Genomic DNA, 20,291 nt, shown 5'->3' with positions numbered 1-20,291 from the left:
TGCGGAATAGTTTCGCAACTCACGCCACCCGGAACACCACAGCGTAATGGTGTGTCCGAACGTCGTAATCGTACTTTACTAGATATGGTGCGATCTATGATGTCTCTTACTGATTTACCGCTATCATTTTGGGGTTATGCTTTAGAGACGGCTGCATTCACGTTAAATAGGGCACCATCGAAATCCGTTGAGACGACGCCTTATGAACTGTGGTTTGGCAAGAAACCAAAGTTGTCGTTTCTTAAAGTTTGGGGCTGCGATGCTTATGTGAAAAAGCTTCAACCTGATAAGCTCGAACCCAAATCGGAGAAATGTGTCTTCATAGGATACCCAAAGGAGACTGTTGGGTACACCTTCTATCACAGATCCGAAGGCAAGACATTTGTTGCTAAGAATCGGATCCTTTCTAGAGAAGGAGTTTCTCTCGAAAGAAGTGAGTGGGAGGAAAGTAGAACTTGATGAGGTAACTGTACCTGCTCCCTTATTGGAAAGTAGTTCATCACAGAAAACCGGTTCCTGTGACGTCTACACCAATTAGTGAGGAAGTTAATGATGATGATCATGGAACTTCAGATCAAGTTGTTACTGAACCTCGTAGGTCAACCAGAGTAAGATCCGCACCAGAGTGGTACGGTAATCCTGTTCTGGAGGTTATGTTACTAGACCATGACGAACCTACGAACTATGAAGAAGCGATGGTGAGCCCAGATTCCGCAAAATGGCTTGAGGCCATGAAATCTGAGATGGGATCCATGTATGAGAACAAAGTGTGGACTTTGGTTGACTTGCCCGATGATCGGCAAGCCATTGAGAATAAATGGATCTTCAAGAAGAAGACTGACGCTGACGGTAATGTTACTGTCTATAAAGCTCGACTTGTTGCGAAAGGTTTTCGACAAGTTCAAGGGATTGACTACGATGAGACCTTCTCACCCGTAGCGATGCTTAAGTCTGTCCGAATCATGTTAGCAATTGCCGCATTTTATGATTATGAAATTTGGCAAATGGATGTAAAAACTGCATTCCTGAATGGATTTCTGGAAGAAGAGTTGTATATGATGCAACCGGAAGGTTTTGTCGATCCAAAGGGAGCTAACAAAGTGTGCAAGCTCCAGCGATCCATTTATGGACTGGTGCAAGCCTCTCGGAGTTGGAATAAACGCTTTGATAGTGTGATCAAAGCATTTGGTTTTGTACAGACTTTTGGAGAAGCCTGTATTTACAAGAAAGTGAGTGGGAGCTCTGTAGCATTTCTGATATTATATGTGGATGACATATTGTTGATTGGAAATGATATAGAATTTCTGGATAGCATAAAGGGATACTTGAATAAGAGTTTTTCAATGAAAGACCTCGGTGAAGCTGCTTATATATTGGGCATCAAGATCTATAGAGATAGATCAAGACGCTTAATTGGACTTTCACAAAGCACATACCTTGACAAAGTTTTGAAGAAGTTCAAAATGGATCAAGCAAAGAAAGGGTTCTTGCCTGTGTTACAAGGTGTGAAGTTGAGTAAGACTCAATGCCCGACCACTGCAGAAGATAGAGAGAAGATGAAAGATGTTCCCTATGCTTCAGCCATAGGCTCTATCATGTATGCAATGCTGTGTACCAGACCTGATGTGTGCCTTGCTATAAGTTTAGCAGGGAGGTACCAAAGTAATCCAGGAGTGGATCACTGGACAGCGGTCAAGAACATCCTGAAATACCTGAAAAGGACTAAGGATATGTTTCTCGTTTATGGAGGTGACAAAGAGCTAGTCGTAAATGGTTACGTCGATGCAAGCTTTGACACTGATCCGGACGATTCTAAATCGCAAACCGGATACGTGTTTACATTGAACGGTGGAGCTGTCAGTTGGTGCAGTTCTAAACAAAGCGTCGTGGCGGGATCTACGTGTGAAGCGGAGTACATAGCTGCTTCGGAAGCAGCAAATGAAGGAGTCTGGATGAAGGAGTTCATATCCGATCTAGGTGTCATACCTAGTGCATCGGGTCCAATGAAAATCTTTTGTGACAATACTGGTGCAATTGCCTTGGCGAAGGAATCCAGATTTCACAAGAGAACCAAGCACATCAAGAGACGCTTCAATTCCATCCGGGATTTAGTCCAGGTGGGAGACATAGAAATTTGCAAGATACATACGGATCTGAATGTTGCAGACCCGTTGACTAAGCCTCTTCCACGAGCAAAACATGATCAACACCAAGGCTCCATGGGTGTTAGAATCATTACTGTGTAATCTAGATTATTGACTCTAGTGCAAGTGGGAGACTGAAGGAAATATGCCCTAGAGGCAATAATAAAGTTATTATTTATTTCCTTATATCATGATAAATGTTTATTATTCATGCTAGAATTGTATTAACCGGAAACATAATACTTGTGTGAATACATAGACAAACAGAGTGTCACTAGTATGCCTCTACTTGACTAGCTCGTTGATCAAAGATGGTTATGTTTCCTAGCCATTGACATGAGTTGTCATTTGATTAACGGGATCACATCATTAGGAGAATGATGTGATTGACTTGACCCATTCCGTTAGCTTAGCACTCGATCATTTAGTATGTTGCTATTGCTTTCTTCATGACTTATACATGTTCCTATGACTATGAGATTATGAACCTCCCGTTTACCGGAGGAACACTTTGTGTGCTACCAAACGTCACAACGTAACTGGGTGATTATAAAGGTGCTCTACAGGTGTCTCCGAAGGTACTTGTTGGGTTGGCGTATTTCGAGATTAGGATTTGTCACTTCGATTGTCGGAGAGGTATCTCTGGGCCCACTCGGTAATGCACATCACTTAAGCCTTGCAAGCATTGCAACTAATGAGTTGGTTGCGAGATGATGTATTACGGAACGAGTAAAGAGACTTGCTGGTAACAAGATTGAACTAGGTATTGAGATACCGACGATCGAATCTCGGGCAAGTAACATACCGATGACAAAGGGAACAATGTATGTTGTTATGCGGTCTGACCGATAAAGATCTTCGTAGAATATGTGGGAGCCAATATGAGCATCCAGGTTCCGCTATTGGTTATTGACCGGAGACGTTTCTCGGTCATGTCTACATAGTTCTCGAACCCGTAGGGTCCGCACGCTTAAAGTTTCGATGACAGTTATATTATGAGTTTATGAGTTTTGATGTACCGAAGGTTGTTCAGAGTCCCGGATGTGATAATGGACATGACGAGGAGTCTCAAAATGGTCGAGACATGAAGATTGATATATTGGAAGCCTATATTTGGATATCGGAAGTGTTCCGGGTGAAATCGGGATTTTACCGAAGTACCGGAGGGGTTACCGAAACCCCCCGGGGGTTTAATGGGCCATAGTGGGCCTTAGTCGAGAAGATGAGAGGCGGCTAGGGCAGGGTCGGGCGCCCCTCCCCCTCTCGTCCGAATAGGACAAGGAGAGGGGGGCGGCGCCCCCCCCTTTCCTTCCTCTCTCCCTCCTCTTTCCCCCCTTCTCCTAATCCAACAAGGAAGGGAGGGAGTCCTACTGCCGGTGGGAGTAGGACTCCTCCTGGCGCGCCTCCTCCTGGCCGGCTGCACCTCCCCCCCTTGCTCCTTTATATACGGGGGCAGGGGGGCACCCCAAAGACACAACAATTGATTTGATCTTTTAGCCGTGTGCGGTGCCCCCTCCACCATAGTGCACCTCGATAATACTGTAGCGGTGCTTAGGCGAAGCCCTGCATCGGTAGAACATCATCATCGTCACCACGCCGTCGTGCTGACGAAACTCTCCCTCAACACTCGGCTGGATCGGAGTTCGAGGGACGTCATCGGGCTGAACGTGTGCTGAACTCGGAGGTGTCGTGCGTTCGGTACTTGATCGGTCGGATCGTGAAGACGTACGACTACATCAACCGCGTTGTGCTAACGCTTCCGCTTTCGGTCTAGGAGGGTACGTGGACAACACTCTCCCCTCTCGTTGCTATGCATCACCGTGATCTTGCGTCTGCGTAGGAATTTTTTTGAAATTACTACGTTCCCCAACAGGTTTCAATAGTGGCTTCTCTCAAGAGCATAAGTATTTACGGTGGGTGAACAAATTACTGTTGAGCAATTGACAGAATTGAGCATAGTTATGAGAATATCTAGGTATGATCATGTATATAGGCATCACGTCCGAGACAAGTAGACCGACTCCTGCCTGCATCTACTACTATTACTCCACACATCGACCACTATCCAGCATGCATCTAGAGTATTAAGTTCATAAGAACAGAGTAACGCTTTAAGCAAGATAACATGATGTAGAGGGATAAACTCATGCAATATGATATAAACCCCATCTTATTATCCTCGATGGCAACAATACAATACAATACGTGCCTTGCTGCCCCTACTGTCACTGGGAAAGGACACCGTAAGATTGAACCCAAAGCTAAGCACTTCTCCCATTGCAAGAAAGATCAATCTAGTAGGCCAAACCAAACTGATAATTCGAAGAGACTTGCAAAGATAACCAATCATACATAAAAGAATTCAGAAGATTCAAATATTGTTCATAGACAAACTTGATCATAAACCCACAATTCATCGGTCTCAACAAACACACCGCAAAAGAAGATTACATCGAATAGATCTCCACAAGAGAGGGGGAGACCATTGTATTGAGATCCAAAAAGAGAGAAGAAGCCATCTAGCTAATAACTATGGACCCGAAGGTCTGAGGTAAACTACTCACACATCATCGGAGAGGCTATGGTGTTGATGTAGAAGCCCTCCGTGATCGATGCCCCCTCCGGCGGAGCTCCGGAACAGGCCCCAAGATGGGATCTCACGGGTACAGAAGGTTGCGGCAGTGGAATTAGGTTTTTGGCTCCGTATCTGGTAGTTTGGGGGTACGTAGGTATATATAGGAGGAAGGAGTACGTCGGTGGAGCAACAGGGGGCCCACGAGGGTGGAGGGCGCGCCCAGGGGGGTAGGCGCGCCCCCCTACCTCGTGCCCTCCTGGTTGATGTCTTGACGTAGGGTCCAAGTCCTCTGGATCACGTTCGTTCCGAAAATCACGTTCCCGAAGGTTTCATTCCGTTTGGACTCCGTTTGATATTCTTTTTCTGCGAAACTCTGAAATAGGCAAAAAACAACAATTCTGGGCTGGGCCTCCGGTTAATAGGTTAGTCCCAAAAATAATATAAAAGTGTATAATAAAGCCCAATAATGTCCAAAACAGAATATAATATAGCATGGAACAATAAAAAATTATAGATACGTTGAAGACGTATCACTATGCTTCTCCTAGATAGATCTTGCGTGATCGTAGGAATTTTTTTTTGAAATACTATGTTCCCCAACAACCATCTTACTGGAAACAGTGGCATCACATGACTTATGGATTTAGCATGCTTTGTTTGGAATGTCGGGTTCTCATGACGACGTCAATGTGCTTCAATGATCTCCCGTGTTCATAAGGATTTGTAATGGGGAATCGGCGTCGTGCAACTACACTGTCAACAGTCACGGCCACATCATGGGATACTATCTTGCCGATGGCATCTACCCTCCGTGGGCTGCGTTTGTGAAGACCATATTCGAACCACAAGGCAACAAATAAAGCCACTTTGCAGCAATGCATGAAGCAGCTAGGAAGGGTATGGAAAGAGCATTTAGAGTCCTTCAAGCTCGTTGGATGAAAGGATCAGTATGGTCGACTAGAGTGGGGGTGAATAGGCGAGTAATAATTTTTAAGCTCTTTAGCAAATTTTAGGTTCAACAAGAAAGTAGGTTATGTAAATGTGCAACTTGGTGAACAACATATATGACAAGCAACACAAGAACAAGTGCAAACACAAAGTAAACACACAATAAAAGCTTGCACACAGTAAAAGAACGCAATAACTGATGTCTACTACGCAACTTTATTCTTGTAGACTTTGGTTGGACTTCAAGTACATAGTTTTGTAGGACAACAAAGTAGCTAAGGGAAGGAAAATCAACTGAGACCCCGTTAGTAGCGGCGAGCAAGAGCGGAACAAGGTCAATCTATGGGAGGTGTAGGATGAAGATGGTTCTCTCTCAAACAATTCTGCAAGAAAATACAAGCAGTCTCTTGTGTCCCCAACACACCCAATACAATTGTCAATTGTATAGGTGCGCTAGTTTAGCGAAAAGATGATGATATATGTGTAATGTGGGTGGTCAAAATAGTTTTTTATAATATGAATAAATAAAAATAGCAAGATAGAAAGTAACAAAAGTGGATGGAAATGGTGTGTGATGCTTAGAAACGAGGCCTAGGGTTCATAATTTCACTAGTGCAATCTCTCAACATCATTAACATAATTGAATCACATGATAATCCCTCAAAGTGCGGCAAACAATCACTCCAAAGTTTCTATTCTATTGAAGAAAGTAGGGTGCAATCGTGTAGGTAGTAAACCACCTCAAAGTTGTGTTTTCAATCAATCTATTGAACTGCTCCAAAGTGTCATGAATAGTTCTAGAGATCGTAATACGGCAACACCATATGATACGCATCAATCAACTTCTATGTTAGCTTGATTACCCCAATGTCACCTCGGGAATCCGCGAGTTAGACATGCATCAAGTGATCTCAAATCCAAAATATTCAATCCAACATAAGAAAATCTCAAAGAACAAGACTCAATTCACCACAAAAGAGATAGTGGGGAGAACATCATAAGATTCCACTATATTTGATAAAGCTCATGATACAGCAAGATCGTACCAAATCAAAGAACACGATAGATAGATAGATAGATAGATAGATAGATAGATAGATAGATAGATAGATAGAGAGAGATCAAACACATAGTTACTGGTACAAACTCTCAGCCCTGAGGATGGACTTCTCATGCATCACCATGGAGGTAACAACGATGATAAAGAGGTCTCCCATGGTGGCTTCCCCCTCCGGCAGGGCGTCGAAAAAGGACTCAAGATGAGATCATTTCGCAACAGAGACTTGCGGTGACGGAGAAGAAGTTCTAGATTTCTTTATGAGTTTTTCTCTATTTATAGAAACTTTCGACATTGGATCACGCCAAACGGAGTTGCGAGGGACCCACAAGGATGGACGGCCCTCCCTACCCCCAAGGCCCGCCACTGCCTTGTGGCCACCTCGTGGGTCTTCTAGTCCTCACCCAAAGCTTCGAGCTCTTATGTTCCAAAAAAACCGTTAAAAAGTTTCGTCGTGTTTGGACCTTCGTAGGTATCGTATTTCTGTAAAACCAAAAACAAGTAGAAAACAACAACTGACACTGGACACTAGATTAATATGTTAGTCCATAAAAATAATATAAAAGTGCACCAAAACCATATATAATTGATGTAAATATAACATTAATACTTCATAAATTATAGATACGTTGGAGACGTATCACTATCTGCAAGTGAAATCGATGGAGATGAGGATGTGTTGTCGGAGTTCCTTCCTTCGGGGGAGGCACGTCTCCATTGGAGAGGTGTGGAGTGATACGTCTCCGTTGGAATGTATATATAATTTTTTATTGTTTCATGCTATTATATTATTAATCTTAGATACTTTGTATGTAAGTTTATATTATTTTTGGGGACTAACCTATTAACTCAGTGCCTAGTGTCAGTTGTTGTTTTCTCCTTGTTTTTGGTTTTATAGAAAATATCTGCCAACTGATGTTTTCTGCTTATTTTTTGTTTCATATGCAACTTTATAATTCCCCTTTGGTGGTTGATGATAATACAACGATTTTCATAAAAATGGGCACGCGTTTCAAACAAAAATGACTGTGACAATTTTGAAAAAATGTTTATCCAATGTAAAAAAATATTAGCATACTAAAAAAATTGTATCATACAAAAAATGTTTCAACATGTATTTGATTCGTTTAACACATATTCGTTTTTTTCAAAACAAGTATTAAAATAAAATGTGAAATCATGTATTTAATTTTTTAATGTATATAATAAACGTTCTAGATGTACACAAAAAAGTACAATGTGTATGAAAAAAGGTAGACATGAAACATGTATTTTTCAAATATGTCAGTCATGTACTCCATCTAGTACAAAGTTGAGTCACTTATTTTGAAACGGAGGGAATATTTGATAAATGTTAAATGAGTACATAGAAAATGTTCCTGCTAAATAGGAAAAATGTAGAACACTTATGGATAATGTAGACATGTATTGGAAAAAATAAAATAAAATAAAACCCGAAGAATACCCTAGTACAAACAGTGGGAAAACAAAAACAAGGCCGGACCAACAGTCGCCCAGCCGAGGTTAAATATATTCATGCCGACCTTTTATTTTCTATTTTGCCAAGTCCATTTTCATACAAATGGAGAGGTTAAACATTTTTATGCAACCTAGTAGTGGGTGTCGTGGGATGAACCGAAAGGTAATGCGCTAAAGCACCTTTTCCTGTTTTGGTACTGACCATGTGTCAATGTTGTCTTACGCAACTCCGGAACAAGATATTGTCGTATTGGCATAATTCATTTTATGTCAAATGTTTAGTTTTCTTTCACTTGTCAATGAACTTGGTTGCCTCGTGAAGAATGAAGTGATTATACCCGTGTGTTTAGTTTATACTGAGGAATCGGTAAGGGCGAGATATAGCTCTCGCGGTTTTTGTTAGGCTACTTGAGAAACAATAGGCCCTTCAAATGTGATCGTGTCCTACAGGCCCATTTGAAGAGCCCCTTCTTGGACCAGAAACTCCTCACTGGGCTGGGACGCAGGCAAGGTTAGCCGAGTGGATGAGCCCCCGGAGCCGCTCCATTCCAGTGACTGACAAGTGGGCCGGCGTGGCGCAGGCACCTGTCACGCACACGGCGGCGGTGCCACGGCGTGCGCGGCAAAAGCGAGAGCGCTCTCTCGCCCCACTGCCCTCGTCAGCGATCACCCGGCCCGGCCGTCCAAAACCCCAGACCCAAGCCGCTCCGGCCGCCAGCTAGGGTTTCCTCATGGCGCGGCGCGGCGGCGGCGGCGGCGGCGGGAGGCGGAGCAAGGTGACGCCGAACCTGGGGGCGGACCGGGAGGGCACGCGGCTTCTCAACCTCACCGTGCTGCGGCGCCTCGACCCCGCCATCGTCGACATCCTCATCACCGCCGCCAGCGTCACCGCCTACAGCTTCGACCAGGACACCGTCCGATGGGTACTGAACCCTCCGCCCCCGGCGCCCTAACCCTCCCCCCTCTCGACGCCCTGCTTCGTGCTTGCCACGGTCCCTGACTCGATCTCTGTGTGTTTGTGCAGAGCCACAAGGGCGTGGAGGGGTCGCTCTTCGTCGTCAAGAGGTTCGTGCTCCGACCCTCTAACCGATGTGCTGTGGATTGCGACATTGGTTCCGGGCTTCCGGCCGATTAGTGTAGCATTGGTTGGTTGCGATTGTTTCATCGATGCTTGCGGAATTCCAATCACCTGGGCTTTTAGTCGAGTGCTGGTGCTGCCGATTTTCAGATAAGAGAACTGAAATCGTTCCTGGAAATAAGAACGGAATGGAATGGAATGTCATGTTGATTTTGTATCTGAGTTCTCGACCATGGCATTATATCGTGGTTAAGCAATTCCCTACACAACCAAGATTATTAGAACATTTTTGCGATGTTTCGTGGATGCTTGTGGAATTCCCAGAGTTACTTGGGTGTCTGCTTGTGCATTTTCAGTTAGGACCATTCAATTGGCTTTCTACTGGTCTTTGCACTGTGTGTTACTCTGTTGCAGTGTAGTTCAGAAATTCCCTGTATATAGCAAAAGGATATTAGGATTTTGTTGATATGTTTGCTAGTTCTTATTTCCTGCGCTGCCTGAAATATTTGCAGTGTAATTTCTATTAGATTGTCAAATGTTGATAAAGACATGTTAATGTGGAACTTTCAGTACTGTTTATTGATACTTGTGGGTGGTTTCTGCCTGTCACAAGCTATCGGCCGTTGAGGGTTTTGGACCCTGCTAGTATTCTGCATATGATCTCTGGACACCTGCACTGAACTGTTTGTTGCTGATCTTACAATAGCTTACATGTAAATTCGGTGATGTATGCTCCTGAAACAGTACAATGCCTACCGGTAAACATTACCTTTGAGATTTTCGGCATCTACAGCTATTTGCACTTTTAGTACTTATGACCAGATGCCCTCTTGTATTCTTCTAAGATGCAAATTTGTTGGACCTATAAAGTGCTTTAGAGTGTGCATTTCATAATAAAACTTTACATTCTTGCAGGAACACCCAACCCAGATTCCAGTTTCTCGTCATGAATCGTCGAAACACAGGTATTTTTTGCACTTCTAGATTCCTTATGGAAATAAATCATGCCTATCTATTAAACATCTGGAGACAAATCGTACATAGGGGGAGTGGTTTTTCTTTGAATTGTTGTATACTACTATGAGATATAATGGGACGCATTACTGATTGCTTATATTTATAACTATTGTATCAGTATATGTATGCTCAAATTATAAGCTTTGCTTTTAGCCTTTTGGGATAAATTAATGCATCCCTCAATCTTCATATCAGGAAACATCCTCTCTTATGCATCCTCCATTAAGAAAATAACTCTTGAGCATCCTAGGGGTATATATTGTTGTATGCTGGTTCCTGTTCGGTTTATATATGAGGTTGTACAGGAACTTCAACAACAAAATGTAGCTCACTTGAAAACCTTACTGAATCTTGTGTTTGGTCTGTAAGAAAATGTGTAGCTGGTTGGTATAAAATGCTATCTTGAATAATTAGCTTGCATGACATGTGAGTATATGCTAATTTTGTGTTGCCTTCCTCTTGTAAGCAGAAAATCTGGTCGAGGATCTCCTGGGCGGTTTTGATTACAAGGTGGAAGTTCCTTACATAATATACACCAATGCTGCAGCTGAAATTATTGGAATTTGGTTCTATGAGCCTGAGGAATGTGAAGAAGTGGCACATCTTTTCAGTAGGTAATTTTTTTTCTTATTGCATTAAATATCATCCATGAGAATGTATTGATATATTTTGGCCTGTAGACTGCAGATCATGGCACCAGATATCTTTCTGCTAGGAGTGGCATTTTAAACTGAAACATGAAATTTGATTGCATTGGTCTATCTGTTTGTCTGTTTGGTGTGTTTTCATTTGTCAACAATAAGTTACTAAACTACTGTATTATGTGCTAGATAACATTTTGATATACACTGATACTTGGACCTATGTGTATTCACTGCAAAGCCCACTAAAACTTATCAAGGCTTTCAACCCAATATATAGGCTGTAGGACCTGGTCTGTGCTAACCATCTTCCCTTGCCTCATTGGTCGTGCAAGTCGGGCAGTTGGTAGGAAACAGTGCCGACAATCACAAATCTTCTTTCCTCCCATCCAATACCTAGCATCCAGAAAGGCTGTGTCTTACTGACTTGTTATGCTATCCTGCTCGGTCATTCATTCGATCTGCTCTAGTTTTAGGTCCTTAAGTATGTTTTTGCTAGTGTAGCTGTTTTTGAATTTTGTATACTGGTTGATTTAGTGTCTTAGAAGTTAGATAATATGCTGAGATTAATGACTAGTACCTGCCAACTTCTCCAGTCCTCTGTGTAAGCACACGCTAAGGAACCCCATCAATAACGGGAGGTGGCGCTGCTCCCGATTCATTTGTAAAATGATCCTCCAGGCCTGGGTCAAAAACTTCTCCATATTGCTGTAGCTTATGTCCTTCATGCGTTTTTCCCACAGGGTCACCCCTTTCTGTGTAGAACTCCCTGTAAAGAAACTATTGATCTCGTAAGCTATTTAATGGAAATCGTTCAGGTGGGCAGTTGCCACCTGTAGACATTTTCGAAAAAAAGTTCAGTGTAGGTGTGGTATTGAAATGCAGGCTGCGAAATACTGAATATACAGAGCCACATAAACTACAAAGACCAGATGCTTACTAACGCCATTCCATTAGTTAAATTATAGCTTCAGGGATTAAGTTAAGTGTTTGTTTAGCCTGTATCCACGACCTATCTGTCTGTATTCTTTAACCAGATGCTCAACCTTTGTCCATTGCTTGCTTGCTTGATTCTGTCCACTACAAGAGATGGCTAGACACTTTCTTCAAGTAGTTATATATTTTGTCATGTACTCGCTGGACTATACATTGCCTTCGAAATGTACAGGATACATAAAGCATATTCCAGGGCATCCCCAGAGAAAATGGTTCCTTCAGTTAAAAGGTATTCGGAATTTTCATGCTTTATTTACCTTTGCATAGAAGATAGCCCTCTAGCTATTCCATTTTCTCTCTGCTAATCGTTTCTAAGTTAAGTTTAGATGTTTTACACTTGTTTTAGCCGTGATCAAAGTTGTATCACTACCTGTTTTAGTCGTTTCCTCGTACAAACGTAACGATCAAACATAATACTTTGAGGAGTTGGCGTTATGATACAAGAGTGGCAAGGGGAGAAACACAAAACTGATCTTTGGCTAATATTTTAATTTTAATACGAGGGCCTTTATAGAACGCCGGGTTAAAAATATTGCAGAAGAAGAAATTAGAGCTCTCCTTATGGATAAATACTAGTTCGTTTAAATAACTGAATGATGAAAACTCTGTCACGTGAAAGAACTGCAGGAAACCAGAGGGGTAATAATGCAAGTTTACCGTATTGTCTAGCTGAGCTGGTCCCTTTGGCTCATGAGTACAGAACAGTACAACTTAAATCATCTTACTGTGCCCAGTTCCAGTGATTTTGAAGAGCTGGAAGTAGCATCTGATGTTCCCTCATCTGAAGATAGCCTAGAGCAGCCAACAACACCATCTACCATGGTACCTGGCAATGTTGGATTCAAGTTATTGTCAGCTTTGTTAACAGTAAGCAAACTCGTTCATCCTCCCATATCGTGTCATTCTGTTTTGAAACACTGGACATCTGTGTTTATTCTGGTGATTGCTCTGCAAGCCAGCATCATTATGTAATTCATGCGAGACTAACCATTTTTAATCTCCTCGGCCAGGCAGCTGCATGTGTTGGAGCACCCACTGGTGGAGCAGGTCCAGTACAGCCAAATCAACCTATCAGGGCGGTTCCTTCATCTAGGCGTGCATCGCCAGCGCCTAGTGCTGTTTCGTCACAGCCTCCTGCCTCGCATAATTTGCTTCCTCCTCCACGAGCGTCAGCAGCTACCGTGGTTCCCCAAGATGCTCATGTACCCACCAGCGCTCCTACCATTCAGCCTGCCAGTATTACAAAACCACCATTCTTTCCCCCCATTGTTACCACATCTTCGCAAGCGGAAACAGCTCATGCTGCTTTTCCATCTTCAGCTCCACCCCCATTTCTTCCTCCCCTTGCCATTCAGCACCGGCAGAGTGCTCCCTGTCTCCAGCCATTTCCACTACCCTCTGCTCCTCCTCCAATTGATCCTCCGCACAGGCAAAGTGCTCCCTTGTCCCAGCCCTTTGCACAATTCAATGCTCCTCCTCCACTTGATCCTCAGCACAGGGAAAGTGCTCCCTTGGCCCAGCCCTTTACACAATCCACTGCTCCTCCTGCACTTGATCCTCAGCAGAGGCAAAGTGCTGTCTTGCTCAAGCCCTTTCAACTATCCTCTGCTCCCCCTCCACCTCGTCCTCAGCACTGGCAAAGGTCTCCTTCGCTTGACCACTTTGCACGGCCCACTGAATGCCCCCCTCCACCATACGGTGCGCTGTTGCTTCAGCCATTTCCACCACCTAATCCTCCTCCTCCACTGCTTGCCCCAACAGCATCGTATGGCCCAGTTATACTATCAAGAGACAACCTGAGAGGTGCATTGCTGAGGCTTGTGCAGGTAATTTTTCTTTCTGTGGTTGTCATGTACTCCCTCCGTTGCATAATAAGTGTCGTGGTTTTATTCAAATTTGAACTAAAACCACGACACTTACTATGGAACGGAGGGAGTACATGACAACCAAACCGAAGACAAACTGAAACCACGACATTTCTTATGTAACAGAGGGAGTAGTAAATAATAAGGTTGATTCAATTTGTTGCTGGGTTCGCATAATTCTATTCTGTCGCTACAACAAATTCATAGCCTCCTGACACTCATGTTGACTATGGAGTATTTGCTCACGCCTTTTGTGTGTGTGTGTGTGCAGAATGATGATTTCATCGACATGTTCTACCGGGAGATTGTAAAAGGGTAGCAGTGCCTTTGAAGTTGAGAGACGGACAAATCTGCTACAGGCTGCAGACAGAGATGTGCTATAGGCTGCCTTGTGTTTCATGTGGCGCGTTTTGTCAAAGCCTGCGTAGACAGAGATGTGCGTCTCACATCCTGTAGAGGCTAACATAGTTTAGACTGCAGTGTCGAGACTTCGCGGGAAGAAAAAGAACTCGTGTCGTCTAGTTTTGAGTTGTAACTACTAATATTACTGTAGTAAACCAAGTTTGGCTCCAAATATTTAAGGTGTTGTACCTTACCAGCTTACCAACTGGATTAGATTTCTAGATCTCTATTGTACCGGAGGCAGCGATCGAGGATGAATTACCTACTAACATTACTGGAATCTGAAACTTTCCCTAGTGCTAGATTGTTTGTCGAGTGCATTTCAATGGGTTAGGCAAACATGACCTTTGCCAAGTAAATTTTTTTGTTTGCGGGGGACGAAGTACTTTTTTGTTGCGCTCGATAATTACCTGTTGTCGAGTGTTTTTTTTTCTTCCAGCATTTCGTTGTCGAATATGCTTATTTTTGCACTCCATAAATTATTTAGGTGTTTTCCTAGTGCCCATGGAAGAACTCGGCAAAATAACTTTTGTTGGCAGCTGCCCAGCCGAGTCATGTTTGCTGAATGTAGAACTCGGCAAACACGTTGCCGACTTTTTTCAGCCTCAGCGATGCTGCGTATTCTAGTAGCAAGGGAAGCAAATGGAGAGGTTAAGGCCACCTTTGGTTTATAGGATAGGAAAATTATAGGAATAGAGAAGTCATAGGAAATGAGATACATGTATCTCAAATCCTATGAGTAGGAATAGGAAAGGAGATGTCCTTTGATTGACATTATAGGATTTTTTTCCATTGAGTCTAGGCTAACGTTTATTTTCTTATGAAATGTGGAGGATAGGAAGAATTCCTCCGTAGGAATAGGATTCTATTCCTACAAACCAAAGGACACTGAAGGAATTTTTCCTATAGAAATCCTATCCTATGAAATTCCTATAAAACTCCTCCAAACCAAAGGAGGCCTAAACATTTTCATGCAACTAGTGAGTGTCGTGGGATGAACCGAAAGGTAATGTGCTAAAACACCTTTTCCTGTTTCGATACTGACCTTTAATGAATTGCTACTCACTCAATTTGATAAAAAAAATTCTTGCGGGTCGATTGTTAGAACCATGTGTCAATGTTCTCTTACGCAACTTCGGAACAAGATATTGTCATATTGACGTAATTCATTTTATCTCAAATGTTTAGTTTTCTTTCACTTTTCAATGAACTTGGTTGCCACGTGAAGAATGACTTGATTATACCCGTGTTTTAGTTTATACAGATGTTTTTGCCTTGCTGGTTCATGAATATGTCCATGCATGTTTGCTCCTCTCAATTTCTTTTCCGGGTCCGCCCCACTGCAAGAAAGGGTATTTTACTAACATTTTGGTCCATAGTTTTTTTAATACCTTGAGCAATCTGTCGTCCTTCCCTCTATGCCACCACTATCATTGCAGATGAGATTAGATATTGACAGCCCATGAGAAGATGAGCTGGTGCAGAGTTGTGGACAGTTTAGTTGAAAAAAGGAAAAATGGAATTTATATGAGAAATGCAACCATTTAAAACCATTGGCAGTGTTTTCCTTGTAGTTGAAGATGAGGCATTCTTTGACTGGTCAAGAGTCAAAACCTTTGATACATCATGCACCGCATACCTTCTTGTGCGTGCCTATGAAGAGGAACCAACCCGCTTGGCAGGCTTGCATAGCATAGCTGCATTACAATGGATGGACTCATTCCCTTGGTCTTGAATGTTCTCAAGAAGAAGAAGGCCATGGCCTACCACCGGTCTCTCTCCCCGGGTTCGGCAAGCATCGACATCGCCAAGCTCGCAGGGCAGGACCTCCCCATGATTCCTCGGCGCTCCAGGTGGCCGCATGAAGGCTCCCCTGCTGCTGCTGCTGCTCCAACAACCATGGCCATGGAAGCACCACTCATGGCGAGGGGCGACACGAGGCGCGTCATGGAGCCGATGCCACGGGAGACATTCTCGCCGCGCACCATGAGCCGGGGCGCAGGAAGGAAGCAACTTCTCTTTGGTAATCACGGTGATCGTGCCAGTCTTCATTCGTGATAAATTGATGATATCTGACTCCATGTTTGGTCGCGAGTAAGCAATTTGTCGGTGTTGGTATATTTTTTCCTCGTACCTTTTTTTTTTGAGGGAATTTTTTCCTCGTACCTGTTTCCGTTCCGTGCTGGTAAAATCTTGCTGTATTAATTTTCTTCTAGCTAGTGTTAGTAATATGTGCTGTAAATGTGGGCATCAACCACTTCACTATACCTTCAGTGGTTAACTAGTAGTACTGGCAGCAGTTTTGTCGATTCATGATGATCTAACTGGTTGAGTTATTTTGGGCAGCGCATGGTGATGTTGGTCGGAGAGATCATCATCATCCAACCAATGTATGATTGTAGTCGTGCATGTCTTTGGAGCAACTCTCTGAACGAGATGTAGGTTTGGGGTTGAGCTGGAGCTGTAGGGTGGTTGGACACAAATATAGTTCAAATTCCTATTGTTCCATTTCGTGCGCGATTTGGAGACGAGCTCTTGTAAAATTCATGCTACCTTCTTTTCACAAAGAAAAAAGGTAATGCGGGCGAGTCCACAAATAGAAGCACTCGGCTTAAGCAATTCATCGGCCAGAGACATGCACACCACTAACAGAAACAGAGCGTTAAGTTCCCTCAATCAGTAAATAAAATAAAATAAAGGACGAGTGGAGCGGTGATTTGGGGTGCAGCACAGGCCTAATGATGGCGTCAACGCACCAGCATGGGCAGATCCAATGTGGAGTTAGAGCAAGTATAATAAGATGACGTAGGCAAATATAAGACTTTAAATATTATATCTTTATTGAGTTGGACGAGAGAGCAGAGGAATAGAAGAGAAGCGGATTGTAGATTTACAGCCGTCTGTAGTACGGGCTCCAAGAAGTTATATGAGAGTGTATGGTGGGCCATGTGGTAAAAAAATAGTAATTTTTTAAGCTCACTATTATAAACGTTGGCTATTACATTGGCTACAGATGACATGTCAACATGTTATAGCCATCAATCGGCTATATTATTAACCATGTTCATGGGCCCCACACAAACATTTTGCAAATTCTTTTTGCGGGGAGAAAGGAAGTTTTATTCCACAACGAGAGGGTTACAATAACGAGACAACAAGTCCTCACACCATGGAGGAATCGAGTTCAACCATACCGCAGTACAAGCTTCAGTGCGGCTATAGTGTGCCAATTGATGTGCTACCCTATTTTGATATCTGCTAACTTTTAGAGAAACAAACTTCTTGACTACCATATGAGCTTTAATCTCCGCAGCTAGATGACCATAGGCCGACCAGGAGAGATTGTCGCTCGAGAGAATGGCCAGAGCATTTGAAGAATCTGATTGAACAATCACTGGGCAGTCCGAATGCTGAATGGCCAGTGCCATACCCTGCATAATAGCATGAATTTTCGCTTCTAGGGCATCATTACAGTGGAAAATGTACCTATATGCCGCAAAAATCATCGAACCGTTCTCCCTGCGAAGCACCATACCAATCGAAGCGTGACCGTCCTGGCTCGACAATGAACTTTCTACTGACGACGCAACCCCGTCCATAGGTGGAGGAGGCCAAGGCGTGGGGGATTCTGTAGTTTTTACACACTTTGACCGACTGAGGAGGCCAAGGCGTGGGGGATTATGTAGTTTTTACACACTTTGACCGACTGTCCTCATACAACAGAATCTTCCCTTTGACGATTTCCTCCATGTTATAGTTCCTCACCAAATTTAGAGACTTATAATAACTGTCAAGATAATCCACAGTTACCTCTACTAGGGTCTCATTCTTCCCGTGCGTTATATCACTTCGGAGTTGTCCAATACGCCAGATCGTCATAATTACCAAGTCCCTGGTCCGAACATTTTGAAAGTAGCTGCAGTACCCAGTCCTTACCAGAGTCCACTAATAGTGAGTCATCAGGCAACAGCCAGATTGCACGTAAGCCCTCCCAAACACGTCGGGCGTGCATGCATGAAATCAATGCATGAAAAATGCTTTCAATCTTCGCTCCACAAATAGGACATGATCTCTGTATATGAATACGGCGATGCGCTTTGCCCAGGTTAGTTGCCAATGCACCCGTCGCCATCTTCCATGCCATAATACGCATCTTGAGTGGAACATTAGATTTTCCAAATCGAATTCCAAATCGTTCTGTCGCCATCCGGTCTAGTACTGCAAGCGACCCCTGAATGCAACCCATCATGTGTTTCCGTCGCCAACCTGTAGGCACTTTTGACTGTAAAATTCCCATGCGGTTCGTGAAACCAGCCGATGAAGTCCTGCCGGTTCTTAGGAGACGTGCGTATCTAAGAATCTCAGCAACATCCATTGGCCAAAAGTGCTCCTGACACGGTCTCTGATCCAAGCACCATTATTATCTAAGAAATCAGACACAGTTAAACCAACTGTTTCTTTTAGGAGTAACTGGTCGAAAATCGTATCTTCCAGGAATCCAAGGAATTTTTTTTTACTAGTGAATGCTTATAATATATTTCCTCCGCCCCACAATAGTTGTATTAGGCCTTTTTAAAGTCAAACGATATAAACTTTGACCACGTCTTCAGAAAAAATGTGAAAATATAGAATACTAAATCTTTATCATTAGATTCACCACGAAATATATTTTCATATGATGTATATTTGGTACTCCCTCCGTTCACAATTACTTTCTCCCTTTTTTTATACAACATTGCTTCATATTTTTATTTCTAACTTTGATCATTAATTTTATCAACAAAACATGAGTTATATGCCACAAAAAGTATATAATTGGACACACATTTCAAACAACTTTCCGATGATATATTTTTAGTGACACATAACCCATATTTTGTTGACCAAAAGTACAAGTCAAAGTTTGACACGAAAAACAGAGTGACCTTGTATACAAAAACATAGGGAGTATTAAATGTTTGAGATATTTCAATATGGACTACTTACAAACTGAAATGGGTGAACAATCACACTAAAACATGTTTATGTACATCTAATTCTGAAAAAAGTTAAAATATCTTATATTTTTCAATGGATGGAGTATTATCAAAATAGATAAATTTCTCTATAAACTTTATCAAACTTAGACGTTTGACTTCCACGAAAATCATAGTGCACTATATTAGATGGACAAAGGGAGTATTAAATTAATTTGTGCGGCCTAAATACTTCAATACCAAAGCCCATATATAGAAGTAGAAGACTAGGTTTCATCCGAACAACATACAATCTAGGTTTCATCCGAATAACATATAATTCAGACTTCAGCTCAAAGTCTGCTACAACCCACCTCTACTCCCCTATTCCACGTCTAAGCAAATGGCGTCACTTCCATTAAAAAGTTGGGAGGTTGTTTTTCCGCTTCATCGGAGCTATGTGTTAGACTGAGGGGGCCATTGCCCCCAGCCATGAACAATTTTCTGGAGAATTTTTTTGTTGGAGGGCCTAGATGAGGAATTTTTAGTATTTGACCCTTAAACAGTCATATTTCTGTCTTGTCCACACGGCAGATTTTGTCTAGCTACGCCATTGCACACCAGCGTGACATCTGACGTGATCTCCGTAAATAAGAAGCAAATTACATGAAATGTCAAATTGGCAACCAAGCATCATCAGCAGATCGCCGAAAAGTTTTCATGTGTACTGCTGTTGCAGCTCCCCGATAGATGCATCTTCAATGTACACCATACATGTGTGGCCCACGTGTCTTCTTTAAACACAGTACTAACACACATACACTCGCCTCAGGAAAATCCAAACGCCGGTGTCAAGTCTACTACTTCAATCCTGGTGGGCTGAAAATACCACTGTCATCCTAACCATCGAACCGCAAATTGGTTCATGGCCCACGTGTCAGTGGATGAATTTATTTATTTTTATTTCGGCCTTCCACATCTATAGCTTCTCATTTTGAGAATCAAAGGAGCTCAGCTCTGTGCTCAGGATCACATCTAGTCTGGATACAAGATCCGAAGCAGAATTACGCCACAATATTTTGTCCCTAATCAAGGGAAGTTTTTTCCCCATATGATCCTAAAAAAGGAGTGGGT

General features: G+C 42.8%; 1 protein-coding gene across 1 annotated transcript; it reads left to right on the top strand.

Annotated features, from left to right (window-relative positions):
• Positions 1 to 8,757: 8,757 nt before the first annotated feature.
• LOC123123671 (mRNA-decapping enzyme-like protein) lies at positions 8,758 to 14,491 on the top strand. Its single transcript, XM_044544232.1, has 8 exons — positions 8,758 to 9,126; positions 9,228 to 9,268; positions 10,197 to 10,246; positions 10,768 to 10,912; positions 12,108 to 12,164; positions 12,670 to 12,802; positions 12,946 to 13,761; positions 14,072 to 14,491. Exons 1-8 carry the CDS (start codon positions 8,935 to 8,937, stop codon positions 14,117 to 14,119), a joined length of 1,482 nt encoding a protein of 493 aa, XP_044400167.1. The 5' UTR covers positions 8,758 to 8,934; the 3' UTR covers positions 14,120 to 14,491.
• The last annotated feature ends 5,800 nt before the right edge of the window (positions 14,492 to 20,291 follow it).

The sequence above is a fragment of the Triticum aestivum genome, chromosome 5D (assembly GCF_018294505.1).
Source record: "Triticum aestivum cultivar Chinese Spring chromosome 5D, IWGSC CS RefSeq v2.1, whole genome shotgun sequence".
Taxonomy (NCBI): domain Eukaryota; kingdom Viridiplantae; phylum Streptophyta; class Magnoliopsida; order Poales; family Poaceae; genus Triticum; species Triticum aestivum.
The sequence above is the reverse complement of the archived record's forward strand: the minus strand, read 5'-3'. Positions and strand labels throughout refer to the sequence as shown.